This window comes from Symphodus melops (assembly GCF_947650265.1).
Source record: "Symphodus melops genome assembly, chromosome: 13".
Taxonomy (NCBI): Eukaryota; Metazoa; Chordata; class Actinopteri; order Labriformes; family Labridae; genus Symphodus; species Symphodus melops.
In genome coordinates this window covers 8330294-8344977 of record NC_136703.1, presented here as the reverse complement: position 1 = coordinate 8344977, position 14684 = coordinate 8330294, and the positions used below count along the sequence as shown (strand labels likewise).

The 14684-nt window shown below is 40.0% G+C and overlaps 2 protein-coding genes across 3 annotated transcripts; one reads left to right on the top strand and one right to left on the bottom strand.

Annotated features, from left to right (window-relative positions):
* Positions 1-367: 367 nt before the first annotated feature.
* On the bottom strand, positions 368-14430 carry ppih (peptidylprolyl isomerase H (cyclophilin H)). Its single transcript, XM_079359449.1, has 9 exons — positions 14164-14430; positions 4870-4934; positions 4724-4747; positions 3973-4017; positions 3518-3560; positions 2954-3046; positions 1307-1394; positions 1177-1217; positions 368-844 (listed from the first exon to the last, which is right to left on the bottom strand). Exons 1-9 carry the CDS (start codon positions 14227-14229, stop codon positions 776-778), a joined length of 534 nt encoding a protein of 177 aa, XP_079215575.1. The 5' UTR covers positions 14230-14430; the 3' UTR covers positions 368-775.
* LOC306833853 (uncharacterized protein) lies at positions 4954-9441 on the top strand. Of its 2 annotated transcripts, none has more exons than XM_079359443.1 (2): positions 4954-5720; positions 7743-9441. In XM_079359443.1, the coding sequence occupies exons 1-2, from the start codon at positions 5700-5702 to the stop codon at positions 8889-8891; spliced, it is 1170 nt and encodes a 389-aa protein (XP_079215569.1). In that variant the 5' UTR covers positions 4954-5699; the 3' UTR covers positions 8892-9441. The 2 variants fall into 2 exon arrangements, with proteins under 2 accessions (XP_079215569.1, XP_079215570.1); XM_079359444.1 differs by lacking the exon at positions 4954-5720 and adding an exon at positions 6405-6757.
* Positions 14431-14684: the final 254 nt, after the last annotated feature.

Genomic DNA, 14684 nt, shown 5'->3' with positions numbered 1-14684 from the left:
TCTTAGGTAGATAAAATAATGACTGTATCTGGCTTCTAAAATACACCTTAAATATCTTAAATCATATATACAGGCTGTGAAGATTGAAAGGGACTGAAAATAACTTGATTTCTTTCACCTTTGTTTCCCATAGTAAACAGTATTATTACTAAAATAAATCCATAGCCTTATAGTTTATAGTTCTTAGTCAAAATATTTGGGAAGAGAGAAATACAATTCCAAATACAATGACAAAAACCCTAAAAACAAATGACCTAATAATCTTCATGCACTCTGAAGTAGGACGTAGTAGGATGCAGATGGAAGATAGATAGATAGATACTTTATTGATTCCGAGGGAAATTCAAGGAAAAACACATGTCCAAAATTTTAGAAAAAAGTTAAACAATTTATTGGTCACAATTGATAACACAATGTGGTTGACACACAACTGTCTCATTATACACTCTGGAAAATATTAGCAACTGTGTTGAATATTACAATTCACAAAGCAAATCTCACACCCATAAATCCATCATATTTGGTGACCTAAGCCCGTCTGAAAAGTAATTTCTGGGTTTTGACACAGTAGGTTACCTGGGATCAGATATGACCAAGTCAAAAAATGGCAAAAATCAATGAATATGTCTCTTTATTTAAGAATGTCTTTGAGAGTGCAAGATGGGAGAAGGCATCAATATAGTAAAAAAGGGTAAATGTTTGCAGAGGACTAACAAACAACACTACTTCATGTATAAAGGTTGTGTAGTTCAGGGATTGAAGGGCATACGCTGGATCACATCTCTCCACATTGTGAAATAAGGATGGGGAGCTTGGGTTTATTGTTGGGTCCTGTAGGAACATTCTGTTGGGAGAAGCAAAAAGTTAAGATAGATCAGCTCATTATTCAAAGAGATGTAAACCTTCAGTGCATCCTCAGTGATCATTTCAAAATATCTACCAGTAAGGCTTCCGAGTGCAATAACTTATTAATAAATTACTGTTTTATCATATATCTATTCAACTCTGTATTTTAAAAAGTGAGAAAACTGGAAGTTTTCAGCAGAAGGAGTGGTACCTCTCCTTTCATGTAATATTCAATATTTTGTTAATCTAACTTGTCGGTACAAGATACCCCAGGATAAAAATACATTACATATGGTAAATATAAATTACAAAAAAAATAAAAGCATTTACCTCAATTTTTCTCATGGTCAGCAAACCATCAACTATTTTTCCTGAAATAGTTGTGAAGACAACAAGTTAAGTCACAAAACAAAAAACAAAATAAAATCAAAACAAACGTGCTCCAATAAGACTCACTCACCAAAGACAACATGCTTCCCATCCAGCCAGTCACATTTAGCGCATGTAAGGAAAAACTGACAACCATTTGTGCCTGGACCACTGTTTGCCTGTATAAGACACACATCATTAAGGAAGATTTGCAGTTTTTAAAATGTGTTCGTCATTTTTGGTCAGCTTATTTTTTATTTATATCAATCTGTACAGCAAGACCTCCAAGCTTTCCTTGCCAGTCACTTCAGTGGTTGAGGAGTTTAAAGCTACCTCTCGTCTTAAGACAGGAAAGTAAGACCATCAAATGCGGGTGATGGAAGCAGAATCCCACTGGAAACACCAGGAAATTGTGGGTGTAGTATGCCAGGGACGCCTAGGCCTTGGACACTACAGCACGAAATGATGGAGCAGGGCTGATGCCAGAGCTTGTGGTGCATAGAGTGAGACAGCAGAGGAGGAGCGCCAGGTGAAAGCGATTGGACTCGCCTCTCAAGATCGATGGACGCAATGGGATCAGGTGCATGGGAACTGTGGCAGACTGACCAGGGGAAATTGAGCCTTCTCTTACGCTCAGTGACTGACCTACTGCCAACCCCAAGAAACCTTAAGATCTGGGGTAGAGAGGAAGATCCATCTTGCAGCCAATGTGGAGCAGTCACCTTCACACTGAACCACATACTGACCGGCTGCCCAAAGGCATTGGCTGCAGGGTGGTAGAGATGGAGACACGACAAGGTGCTCATGGAAATTTCTAAATGGGTGGAACAAAAGCGAGTCAAAGCCAAAAACAAGCAGGCCCAACCACCCAAAGCCACAACCTTTGTGAGGAAAGGAGACATGGCTCACAAGACCAGCACGATGGCCAAGAACCCAACCTCCACCTTGCAACAAGCCTCCGACTGGGAGTTGAGAGTGGACCTGAAGAGGAGGCTCGTCTTCCTGCAGGACATGGCAGTGACCTCACTCCGACCAGATATGGTCCTTTTATCCAGGAGCAGGAAAACCATTATAGTGGTCAAGCTCACTGTTTCCTGGGAAGAGAGGCTAGCCACGTCCCACCAACTGAAAAAAGCCAAGTACCAAGACCTGGTCGATGAAGCTGTCTTAAAGGGATGGCATGCGACCAGCTACCCCATTGAAGTCGGCTGCCACGCCTTTCCAGCAAAATCGGTGTGTTACTTCCTCCAGAGAATGGGCCTGGAGCCTAAACATCTGAAAAAAGCAACCAGAGATATATCTGCAGCAGCCGAGTCCAGCTAGAGATTGTTGTAGCTGAAGAGGGCCCACAGTTTGAACCCTTCTGCAAGTGAAGGCTAGTCAGTCTTCACTGCTCCACTCAGGCGAGGTGTTCAGGTTAAGGGACGAAACACCCGAGACCCTGAGATCCCTGATAATGTGGAAGGGTTCCAATAACGTGGATGCTCCAAGAAACACCACCTCAGAAGAAGACTTGCATCTTAGTTAGGGTGCTTCCTGCAGTAGCAGTAGCAGCTTTTCACGAAGGAAAAGTCGATACACTAAACAACTAAATTTAGATGGTCGATTAAAACTTTGTATCTAAAGAGGAGTTGCAGGATATAGTCAGTGATAGTAGGAAAAGCCAACATGTAAGTAAACAGAGCATGTCCTCATTAAACAGTGGCCATCTGGGCATTTATTAATTGCACATACTTACCATGGAAAGAAGACCAGGCACTGAATGCTTCAGTTTGAAGTTCTCGTCTGCAAATGGCCCTCTGTAGATGCTGCAGATACCTGTCCCATCACCCTTCAAACATAGGACAGAAAACAGAATGTGTGCTCACAAAGAAGAAAGAGAAAGCTGGAAATTCAGATAATATACACATTGTGTAATTCACCATGTGACCACCAGGGGGTGAAAGAGTAATTTCACTGCAGTTTGTCATGGCAAGAGTAAATTAAGATCAGACATTGTGGGGTTGTAAGGTACTTTATGACACAATGCAACCAACTTTAACAGATGAGGAAACAATCACATAGTTGATTTTAATATCTCATTCATATATCTATATATTTTTTTCATCCTTTACTTTCATGCCCAGTGCTATAATTGTTCCACTCTAATCACAACAGTAATCCTATCATAGATTGTCAATGGTATCCACTCCACTTTAAAGTGCATTTATCTCCTTTTATTATCCACTCAGAGAAAGCAATCATGTTGCCTCCTCTGCTGAGAAACAGAAAACGCTGCCGAAAAATGTGAATATATACTCACATTTACAAAGTCCCCTCCTTGTATCATGAAGTCTTTGATCACCCTGACAATGAAAACATGTCGGACAGATTGTTTTGGTAAGAAGAAGAAGAAGAAGAACTGACTGTTTCCTTATTCATCCATGTAAAAAATAAAAAAAAAATAAAAAAAAATCTACAAATGCAATTCGATTCAATAAAACTTTCCAGAGAGTGTAAAATTATTATTTATATTTTAAGTTCTGATTGCTATTTTGTGACTGGAATTATGAAAATGAAGAAGAACAAAGACAAAAACGGCCTCAATGCAAGGTGAGGCTGTTCTAGGGAGCGTCCAGGTTAGATAACGAGAAAAGGGCAGAGGGTTTTGGTTTTACTTGAAGAAAAACTGTAAAAGAAAAATGTAAAAGAAGGGGCCAAGATGTTCAACATCCGAGTATAATTTGAGCTAACCAATCAAGCTGCCATGGTGTTTACCTGTGGAATGTGCAACCTTTGAAACCAATGGGGACACCATCCTTCCTGTAAGACAAAAGTGTGGCAATGACGCTGACCGTGAAGACAAACATATTGTAGGGCTTTGGATAGAAATCATGTGATATAAGCCAGTGTTTGTTTAGGCTGGCAGTAGTTCAACAACAGTATAAATGAGACTTTTCAGTTGCAGCTGAATTTGACTATTAGTGAGTGAGGAGAGACTATGACCTTTGCATATGGAGTCACAAATGGCACACTCACACTAACCAATCTGGTGCCTAAAACATGCTTCACCATCAAAGTACGAGTGTGAGCGCTCCCACAAGTGCTCAAGCACCAAACACTTCTTGATCCTGTCACGAAACAAGGAGTGTTGCATCATGAGCTTAACGTTCTGTTATAAAGCTCTTGTATTCTTTCAGTGTTTGACAGCCATGCAGAGCATTTATCATCCTCAGTGACTCAGCAAAGCTGACTGCAACAGAGCAGATCCACTACAGTGTTGAATAACTCAAAAGGATTGTGGACTCCTCCTGTCCCGACTCTTTGTCATGCAACAGCACATGTGTAAACATTCAGGGACCTTTTGTGCTTCTCAGGTCTCTCCGAACCTCTTTACCTCACACAATGGATGCATGTTTGTCATCTTGATGTTTAAACAATGAAGTTTCTGCCAATTGATAAGACTTCTTAAAAGCATGTGAAGACGTGTGCTTGACAGTTTGTTCCCCATTAAAGATCACAGTCTTACCTGAACTCTCCAGTGCAGAACTGCCTGTAGAAGAGAGAGGACGGAATTAAGTTACATCTCTGAAAACTAAACTAACAGTTTAATGTGTTTCTCTGATTATTATTTTTTTCTCACAATCTAATGGTCTGAGCAGACTTTCTTCTTACCTGAAATTCTCAGCGGTCTTCGGAACCACATCTGCAAAGAGTTCAATCTTCATCCGACCGACATCCTGACAAGACAGTTGAGACAACGTTGTTTTACAAGTTCAATACACACACAAACAACCAGGAACCCAAAAGAAGACAGAAACATGTAAAAAGACTGGCCGTCAGCCCCAGGCAAACTTCATACAATATAAAGAAACAGGCCACACTTGTTTTTGGAAGCATCTCTTTTGACACTGAAAACCTTCTCTGGAATAACCAGTTACACTCCATTCGATAAGATAAGATTTCTTCTTGGCCTTTGCCATGGATACGATGACACATAAGCTTAATCCTGTTACATCTTTCAGCTCTCTGTTGACTGCCCTCAAAACAATGATCTGACTCTCCTCTCAACAATGCAAGTGATTTTGAATCTTTAATCTTGATGCAGCACATTACAAGACATTGAATCCCTTACAGGGTTTGTGTGTGTGTGTGTGTGTGTGTGTGTGTGTGTGTGTGTGTGTGTGTGTGTGTATATTTGTTGAGCAGTGTGGGTGTTTGATCACCCAGTCCTCCCACAACTCAAAGGGGCTTGTAAGTAGCTGACTGACAACAATCGTGTGTGTGTGTGTGTGTGTGTGTGTGCTTCTGAGTGTGTGTCTGTGAAAACAAACAATGTGCTTGTGTAAAAAGAGTAGTTTGACCACATGACATCACTCTTCCATCCCCACAGACGGCTCACAGTGAAAACACAGCCAATGGGTCTCTGTGTTTGCTTTGTGGGGACGAACGATGTTTAGAACTAACATCGACTTCAGAGCGGTTCAATCGGCTGAGGTGTTCCTATGTCGGCTGTATCACAACAGGTAAGACCCTTTTCACGTTTTAAAAGTTCCTTTGTAGTGCCTACATTCGATCAATGTATGTTGCGGTAAAGCCATTTAGCCGACACAAGGGTAATGAAGTGAGGACTTTGTGGATTCCTCCAAACAGAAAAACTAGCAGAGTAGGGGAGGGAAAGAAAACGTCAATTTAACTGAACTAGTATCAGTACAAGCCACAGTATTTGACTGAATGGAAATGTGCAAGAGTACAAAGTGTCGGAACACTGCGAGGACATTCGAGCACACCTTTCTAAACTCGCCTTCAGTTTCCTTCACCTAGAGGCAGAAGGATCATAGTCAGAGTGGGAGCAAACAGTCAGTACAGTAAAAGTCCCTGTATTAACTCAAAGTGTTTATCATCCTAGTATTAAGCCTACAGGAGCGCATTTGTGTGCTATATTTCTGATTATGGTGGCATCAGAGATCTTTGCAATATCACGAAAATAAAGTACATTTATGGAGAGATTAAAGTTGTAAGTTTACAAAATAATGTTGTAAATTATGTCATTAAAGTCATTGATTCACATGACCCAGGCCGTTATGTTATGACATTGAAGTTGTCATTTTGAGAGAATAACGTCATAATAAATTCAATAAATTCAACTAAGAAAGAACTTTCTGGAACTGGAGGCCTCCAGAATTCAACTCTTAAAGCTGTTTCTTGGGACTCTAGTGTAGTTGTACAGGGACATGTGCAGATGAAAGAAAGTCCCAGCAGGTTGTGGTTTCAACTAGAAACTACTGGTTGGTCATAGAACATGCAAAGTGACACACGTGGAAGTTGCCTCTGGGGCATGTGAGAGGCAAAACAGGCCTGCTTCTTGAAAGAATGCGATGCGTCTCATCAGTTGTTTGCATTTACAATAAAAGCAGTAGGTGGAGCCATGAACACCTGTTTAAAAAGACTGACACCACCTGATCACTGATCAGTCCTGATGAAAGCAGACAGGGTGTGCAACTTACATTACTGCAGGAAATAAACACCTGGACCGCCACTGAAACTCACTGGACTAGTACAGGTACAGAGGTTGGGTTTTTTTGTTTAATTGCACCTTTTCATACTTTGTTGGTTGAGAAAAGCTGGAAATTCTAGTTGGCCTTTGTGCTGCTGGAATGCACTGCTCTTAGGTGTTGACATGAGGACGATAGAGGTGTGCAGAGAAGAGCCGAATGTGCAATACATTACTTTGCCAAGTAAGAAAATAAACTTGCATCTACTCAATGACTTTGATTGATGACGTGCTTTTATGCTACAGGTAAATCTGTTGCCAGAATGCTTAAACATAACAATAAAAAACAATGAGTATAAAATGTAATTTAAATACACTCTTTAAAACTTCAGTGGATGGGGTGCACAGCTAAAAAAAACTGTTTAATTGTCACACGTGATTGTCTTGTGTACTGTTCCTACCGCAATTAAGTTATGCATCAGTAGAACACTCAAAAGGTCAGTCGTTCTGCTTCATCTCCTTTCCTCCTTAGACATATACAGTTTGGATTCTGCACTCTGCACGAAACATTCACCGACTTCAGACATTTAATGATTCACAAATTATGATGCCAAGTTACATACATCTTGTGCTATTATTGTGTCTAATGGAATGAACACATTCGATTTTGACCAAGAAAAGATTGATGTTTGATAATGGCAAACATGAATGGATGTAGTTTTAGAGTTGGGCAAAAGCCACATTTTGAGTGTTAACAATTGCTGCATTTCATTCCTTATCCTTTAATGTCCATTGAGTCTCAGACACTGATACTGTTTACTGTAGGGGACTGACAGCAAACATGAGCCAGATGAATTGGTAACCACTGCTTCTCAACAATTAACCTTGTATATCACTCTGTGGCAGTTAGATCATTCAAAACTTATTGTATTTGTATATACATATGTTCTATCCTTTGAGGGTCAACCCCTTGTACATAATCAACTAATTCTCATGTCATTTAAGCCAGACGTTTGCTATCCTAGCATTTATAATTCCTTCTCTTCTTTTCCAGAATACCCAGGAGCATCTTGACATTGAGCTGACAACTGGTGCAAACACATTCTACACACTGCCACTGAGGTGCCAGGACCATCGAAAAACCAGTCCAATGCTTGCTGTCATGGAGCAATGGGAAGGCAGTACTCGCTGTCACAATGACAATACTGCAAAGTATCTGTTACTTATGATTTTAAAGCTGGGACTGGATGCATCAGTGTTTTACTTATTCTGCCAGAAGCTCTATAAGTTCTGGTTGAACATGTGCAGCCTGTCCCTTGTGCTGTTCGACTTGCTACTGGTGATTTTTACGGCAACAGTGTGGATTCTTGGCACTGAAAAATCCCATGTATCACCTTGCTTCGTCTTGGCTAATGCATCGGCTGCATATGGAGCAGTACCATTACCCATGATGTTGATCGGATTTCTGGACTACTGTCTACAAGATGCATCCCTCTGTAATCAAAGACATTCCTGCAAACTAGTCAGGAATGCAATCTTGACATTGCTGGTGTGGATTCTGGCTGTTACTTGCACACTTGGTCATGTCCAAAGTGAGCTGATAGAACTAGACCATGTGACAAAGACAGTCGTCTTAGCGTGTAAAGTAGATCCGTCTGCGGTGACTACATACTTTGTTACGGCGCTTTTCATTGCAGTTATTTGTATGATGCTACCCTTTCACTCAATGATTCCCTCCTGGTTGAAAGAGGCTAACAGAATATCTGAGGCAAGGGAAGAACAAGAAAAGAAGAGGAGCGACCTGTTCATCTCCACTAATGGCATTGAGGAAAAAAACCGTGAGAAGAATTACCTGGAGGACACCAACTGGTCACGTCCCCCTCTGTGGTTCAGTCTAACACTGGGCTTTGGTTTGTTTTGGTTGCCTTATCTAGCTGTCTCTGTGGGCTGTCTGCTCTCGGGCATGGGAATACCTGGCTACCTCAGTGTAAATGTTCTATGGGTGGAGTGTGCCAACAGTTTATTTGTAGGTTTGGTATTTTGGGCAAAAAGTATGACGCAAGGTCCATACAGCCAATTACCAGAAAATGTGTGCTCATGGCATGTTTTCTGGCAACTGAGCAAAGGACCACAATGGCAGCAGCACCCCATGGCTGTGTTCATCCCATTCAAAAAGAAGAAAAACACTCTCCTCTGGGTTTAAAATGTACAGAATGTGTAATATATGTGAATAAAGACTCAAAACAAGATATACATTGTTCACTCGTCTATCCAGTGAAAGATGCTGCCTTGTTACAGACAGTTGTTAATACAAACCCGCTTTATCAGCACATCCAGGAGTTTTTCAAAGTTTATAAGTATCAGAGACATTGTACAAAAATTAGTCTCACAAGAGAAGCGATGCTTTGTAACAGATTGAGCTAACTAGCTCATTTCCATCTGTTGTCCCTGAGCAGGTACAGGGCATTAAACTTTAAAAACCTATATGAATGTACAGTGATTACATGTTCTATTTCCTCAGTTAGCTACTTGTCCTCGGCATACAGCGCTAACTATATATCTGAACAGCTCCATCAAAATCCTTTCAACAGCAAAAGGTCTGATAATTTGTTTCTTACTCTGCTTAAAATTTAGAACACCAAAGAAGAAGACTATCACAGAACAAGAAAGACCCAGGGGAATGATACTCGAGCCCAACCGATTAATTGGCCAGCTGATAATAGCATATCCAGCCGGTAACATTATTGCAGATATACATAGATTTCCAGAGATACATAGACTTAGCCACCAGACACCAATGCGTACAACGAGCACATTCACTCTACAGTGTCAAGCTGTGATGCATGTACATAAACAGTTCATTACCAGTTGAGTGGCCATCTTGTCTTTTATAGTGTATATTTTTTCCACAAGTTTATGACACCTGCATTTGAGGATCAACCAATACATTTGTATATCTACAAAAATCTAATAAAATTAACGGACACTATACTTTCAAAGATTCCCCCCCCCCCTTCTCTCACATATATCGACCCCAAAATTCTCAAACTGATCAGGCCCTAAATGATACAACAATTACAATATCCTACTTACTATTCTGCAATGAATATTAAGAAAGACTATTACTTAATATCATGATACCTGACTAATTAAACGATAGAAAATGCCAATAACAACATAGAATTTAACGCACTGATCACAGAAACAGTGCCTAAGTTAAGATCAATTGTCAGTAGAGCTGAAACATTCCTCGAATAATTCGATTACAAAAATTCCTTGAGGAATTTTCGCTGTCTCGAGGCCTCGTTTAGTTTTTTGGGCTTTTTTGCGTCATTAAAACTATGCTGTGAGTATAAAACATGTTTAATGTAGCTGCAGCTACCTGCTCCTCTCTCTGCTGCACTCTGACTCTTACAGTCTATGGGTCTTTTTCAAACCGTCCACTACACACTAGCCACTACCCCTCCGTTTGCGCGTCCACGCGGAGGGTACGCCATATTAAGTCCGTCTCAAACCACTGAGCGGGGAGCGGTACTGGGCCATAAAACCCTCCGCCAACGAGTCTGCACCGATGCCCACTTGATGATCACGTGTAACGCCTATTGCGTCCGGTAGTCACGGCAGGACTGACCTATACAAAAGTAAGTTCCGTGTGTAAGTGTTTGAACAAACCAACACACTGCTCCAACTAAGACGGACATTTAATATCATCAAACAGACGTTAACAACTTCACCTGTTTATTGTTTTAAAGGATCAAATAAAAGCCTCCTCTTCTTTTCTTCCTTCTGTTTATTTGATTGTATATTTAAAGGGACTGTTATAAAAACTAAAGAATATTAAATTATGTTGCGACAACTTCTCACTGTTATTTATCATTGTTTGACTTTCGATTTCTTTGTAAAACTTAATTTCGGCTACAACAAAAAAATAAACGTCTTGCAGCTGTGATGTTCATTTATAGTCTCCTTGTCTGTGCTTTCATTTAAGACAACCTGTTCTTTGATATTATAATAAATTAACTAAACATTAAATTATAAATTACAATAAAAAATGTGGGCTCCATCTGATCGTTTTGCTGTAAGTCTACGCTAATATAAATTTATTAGAGAAAAATAATCTACATTAAGACTTTTACAGAATGTATTACGTACATTAATAATAAGCCGTTCCCCTAGGATGCTGCTGAGTAACCATGGTAACACACACTTCCTGTTTCCACCTGAGAGAGTGAAGTTTGTCCCAAAGCCTGCTGCTGTATTTCTACCCTACACCTGGATGGAGGGGACTTCATTCAGCTGCGAGTGACTTCTGACGGAGTGCACTCCGTCAGTGTGTAGGGGTTGGTTTGAAAAAGGCCCTCTGACTCTTACACACAGACACTTCAGCGCTAACACGCACACACGAGCGCGGCGCGCCCTTTTTAACTTTTAGTCAGCACACAGTTGATCCGTGATCCATACGACCCAGTCAGGAACACGTGATCCGGTCAAACGGTCGGCTTTTCGCCGTTCACTCTCTCCGTTTTTGCAGCTAACATAACGATAGCAACGTCCTCACAGTCTCTGTCATAGACGTATGTCTATGGTCTCTGTAGTCTCAGTCTGTGAGCACGCTGAATGCACACGCTGCAGGAGCAGACAGAGATACGCACACTTAAAATAATAAACAGGCTGATTATATTAAATGTCTGACGTCTTCAAAGCTAAATCAAGACAGAACTTGTTTTGTGGAATAATAATTTAGCAAATATGTATTTAAAGTTTCTCAATTTCCTGATCTGACAAAATGATTGTGTGATTGATTCAACAGAACATAATGCTTTCTCAATTAAATGTACTGTAACAGATGTGTAGGCTACACAAAACAGTATTTGTTATTTCAGCCATTAAAACGTGTTTGGCCTGTATTTTTAATTTATCTGCCGCCTTTACCAGTGAATCAAAAAGTTAATTTGGGACCCTGTTAGTAATATGGTGAGCATCAGCAGCTGTAGAGCAGAGGTGGTTGGTTGTAACAATTTATTCTATTAATCGATCGGGATATCCAATAGAATACTCGATTACTAAAATATTCGATAGCTGCAGCTCTAATTGTCACTTATAATTGTGTATATACTGTCCCTCCTCCCCATTGCAATTAAACCAGTCATCTGCTTTATTTTATTTCCTCAATCACAAAATATTTGTGACATGATCCAATTGTGTTTCTGTGAGCAACTTGTAGTATATGTAACCCTGACACGTAATGTTTAAAATTGGTACTGCAGTCTAAATTCAAAACATCCTGGAGAGCTATCCCCGTCAGCCCAAGAGGAGATGCTCACACTGGTTGCCATGTCGGTGACACAGAGGCATCATAGTTTAGAAAGTTCGACATCTGTCTCGAAACCATTTTGTGTTCTGACCTCTCTCCATTTTTCTAAAGCAACGCCAATATTAATCCTTGTGTTACCACATTTCTGGGCATGGAGCTTATGAGATAGTAGATATGAATATTATCATAAATAATTCCCTTAAAGTGATAATGCACTAGGATTCATATCATTAGAAACCTTGTGTTTTTTCCGCCCTCATATACCCCTGAGATGGGAAAGCTCTATTTCGTATGATGACGAAAATCTTGATTTTATATCATCAGAGGCTGCTGTGGTTAGAGGGGGTGAAACGATATGGCAGTAATGGTTCATGTTTTCGACGCACTGAAGCTACAGACCTATTACAGAGTAGAGGTTGGGACTTCACTGCCAGAATCTAAAAGCAACGTCTGCCATCTTGCATAAGAAGGCTGATAAGAAACAATAATAGCGAATAAAGTATGTTTTAACTTTAAACTGATATGTACGAAGAGTATTTTAAAGGTGTTGTGCTCAAATCGGATGTTCATGGCTATCTCTACAAGTAATATAGCGACGAGCAGATGGGGCTGATGTTGAAACAGGAGGCGGCTGCCGACGACAGACAGGTCTTGTGCCTCAACAGCCAAGGCACAACACCTGCCTGTTGGTGGCCGTGAGGATGAGGAGCCCGGGTCGGCTCGAGCTGGGGCCGACTGGTGGTCTCGCTGCTCTCACTGGTCGGACACAGACATGTTTGCTGTCAGGAATTTTTGAAATACCAATTCCTTCAGGAAGAAATCTCAAAATCAGTTGAGGAAATGTCTGTAATAGAGCACACTAGCTTTAGTGGGAGAGGCCTGGATTGCTGTGCATTCTGGGAGTTGTTGTCTTTCATCCACATAAGCCAAAAAGACACTTTCTGCATTTTTTTCTGTCAAGAAGACACCAACTTTAAAATATTCTTTCACATTTATTCTAAATATATGACAACATTTCACTAGAGATTTCAATGGGTGAAGTATACCATTAATGTCTGAGCATATAGTAAGGTCATTTACTGTATGATTATATCAGTCAATATCTTGCTTCTAATTTTAACAGATAAGCCTAATGGACTTTAAATATATACATTTTAACTAAGGGCATCTGGACAACGATGGATGCTATCAGTGAGTTTAAGAGCCACCTGTCCGAAGCTAATTATTTTCTGACAACTAATGCATGAATCCTAATGATGCTTCATATCATAGCCTTTTCTTTCATGAGGTACTTATTTTTATTTTTGGCAGGGATGGTACTTTGGATGAGGGGAAGAATCACAGGGTTACTTACAATTTGATACCTTACAACACGTGTTACATGGCCAAAGACGATGATGCTACAGAAAACTAGAAATTCTCAAATAATTGATTTATCAACTATGAATTAACAAAATACCATATCTAAGTGAATAATACAAAATGTAGGATTGATGCACTGATCACAGTGATTCGGGGACTCTCTCAACCATAGACTGAACATTGTCCAACATGTCTTCTTCTCTGGCATTCTAATTTCCCTTCACTTTACCCTCATTGTGGGCAGTGGGGAAACAGTGGTTGAGATGTGAGTACATTTGGCAAGGAAATGTGTTTTGAGAGTCATGTCGTAAAAGAAAAAAGACGATTATTAGTTGTTTTTTGCAGTGTCCATAGGGTGACGATGTTTTGATGTACAAACATTTTTGCATTAGTTTGATACGTTATACTGTAACTACATAAATTAAGGATTAAAACAGTCACAATAATGTCACGCCTGCAATTATCTTTTTAACTAATAGACAGGATTTACTTCAGTTGAGTCCCTGCTTTAGAGCACAGTCAATAAAGATATAATATATTTATTCACTCTCGAACACATGGATCAACAGTTTACCGCTTCATGTCGCAAACACGAGAACAACGCGCGCTCAGATACTCGCATTTTCAATCTTTCTGCAAATAATGATCAGTTACAGTATTTTAAATTACGCTGAAAATATCGCGGACGTTAACTGTATCAAAACTTTCATCAAATACATAACATTATGGCAGGGTGGGATAACAAACGTTATCTTAACGTCAGCTCGAGAGAAACACACTTTTAAACCTCATACTTCACCTGGCCTCCGATGGTAACGTCGAAGAACACGATGGGGTTGTTGGGGTTTGTGGATTGAACAGACATTGTGAAGCTTGACTTTCTTTTGAAGCCTAAATAAAAACGCTTAATGAAAGATTACATGTGAAAAATTTGAACGAGCATAATGTGCTGTTAGGAGATACGGTGGCTCAAGAGGAACATGTTACGGGTCGCAGTTTGGGACAAAAAAAAAATAGACAAAACGCGATTGTAAAAGGATGGATAAATTCATAACCAGGGCGCCCTCTGGTGGCAACGCTTAACGTCGGTCTAGCTTCAACTCAACACCATAGAGACTGTAATAATAATCCATTCCACATTGCATACATTGATTACTGAATTTATTTTAAAAGTAAACACATTTTTCATGTAAAAATAATTGCTGTAGTTTGCAAAAAGCCCAGACAAAAGGTTCTGACTCCTGCAGAGGCCAGCCCAACAATAACATCTGTAAATACCAGAGGTTTAACTTATTTTTTTTAAAGAGTAGCATTTTCTGT

Bases quoted from the DNA above. Each gene is read 5' to 3' on its own strand.
- LOC306833853 (XM_079359443.1), top strand. From the start codon at position 5,700: ATGTCGGCTGTATCACAACAG. The intron at 5,721-7,742 runs GTAAGACCCTTT...CTTCTTTTCCAG, and splicing joins TGTCGGCTGTATCACAACAG to AATACCCAGGAGCATCTTGA.
- ppih (XM_079359449.1), bottom strand. From the start codon at position 14,229: ATGTCTGTTCAATCCACAAACCCCAACAACCCCATCGTGTTCTTCGAC. The intron at 4,748-4,869 runs GTAAGAAGAAAG...TCTCTTCTACAG, and splicing joins AAGACCGCTGAGAATTTCAG to GCAGTTCTGCACTGGAGAGT. The intron at 3,047-3,517 runs GTGAGTATATAT...CTATGTTTGAAG, and splicing joins AAGGAGGGGACTTTGTAAAT to GGTGATGGGACAGGTATCTG.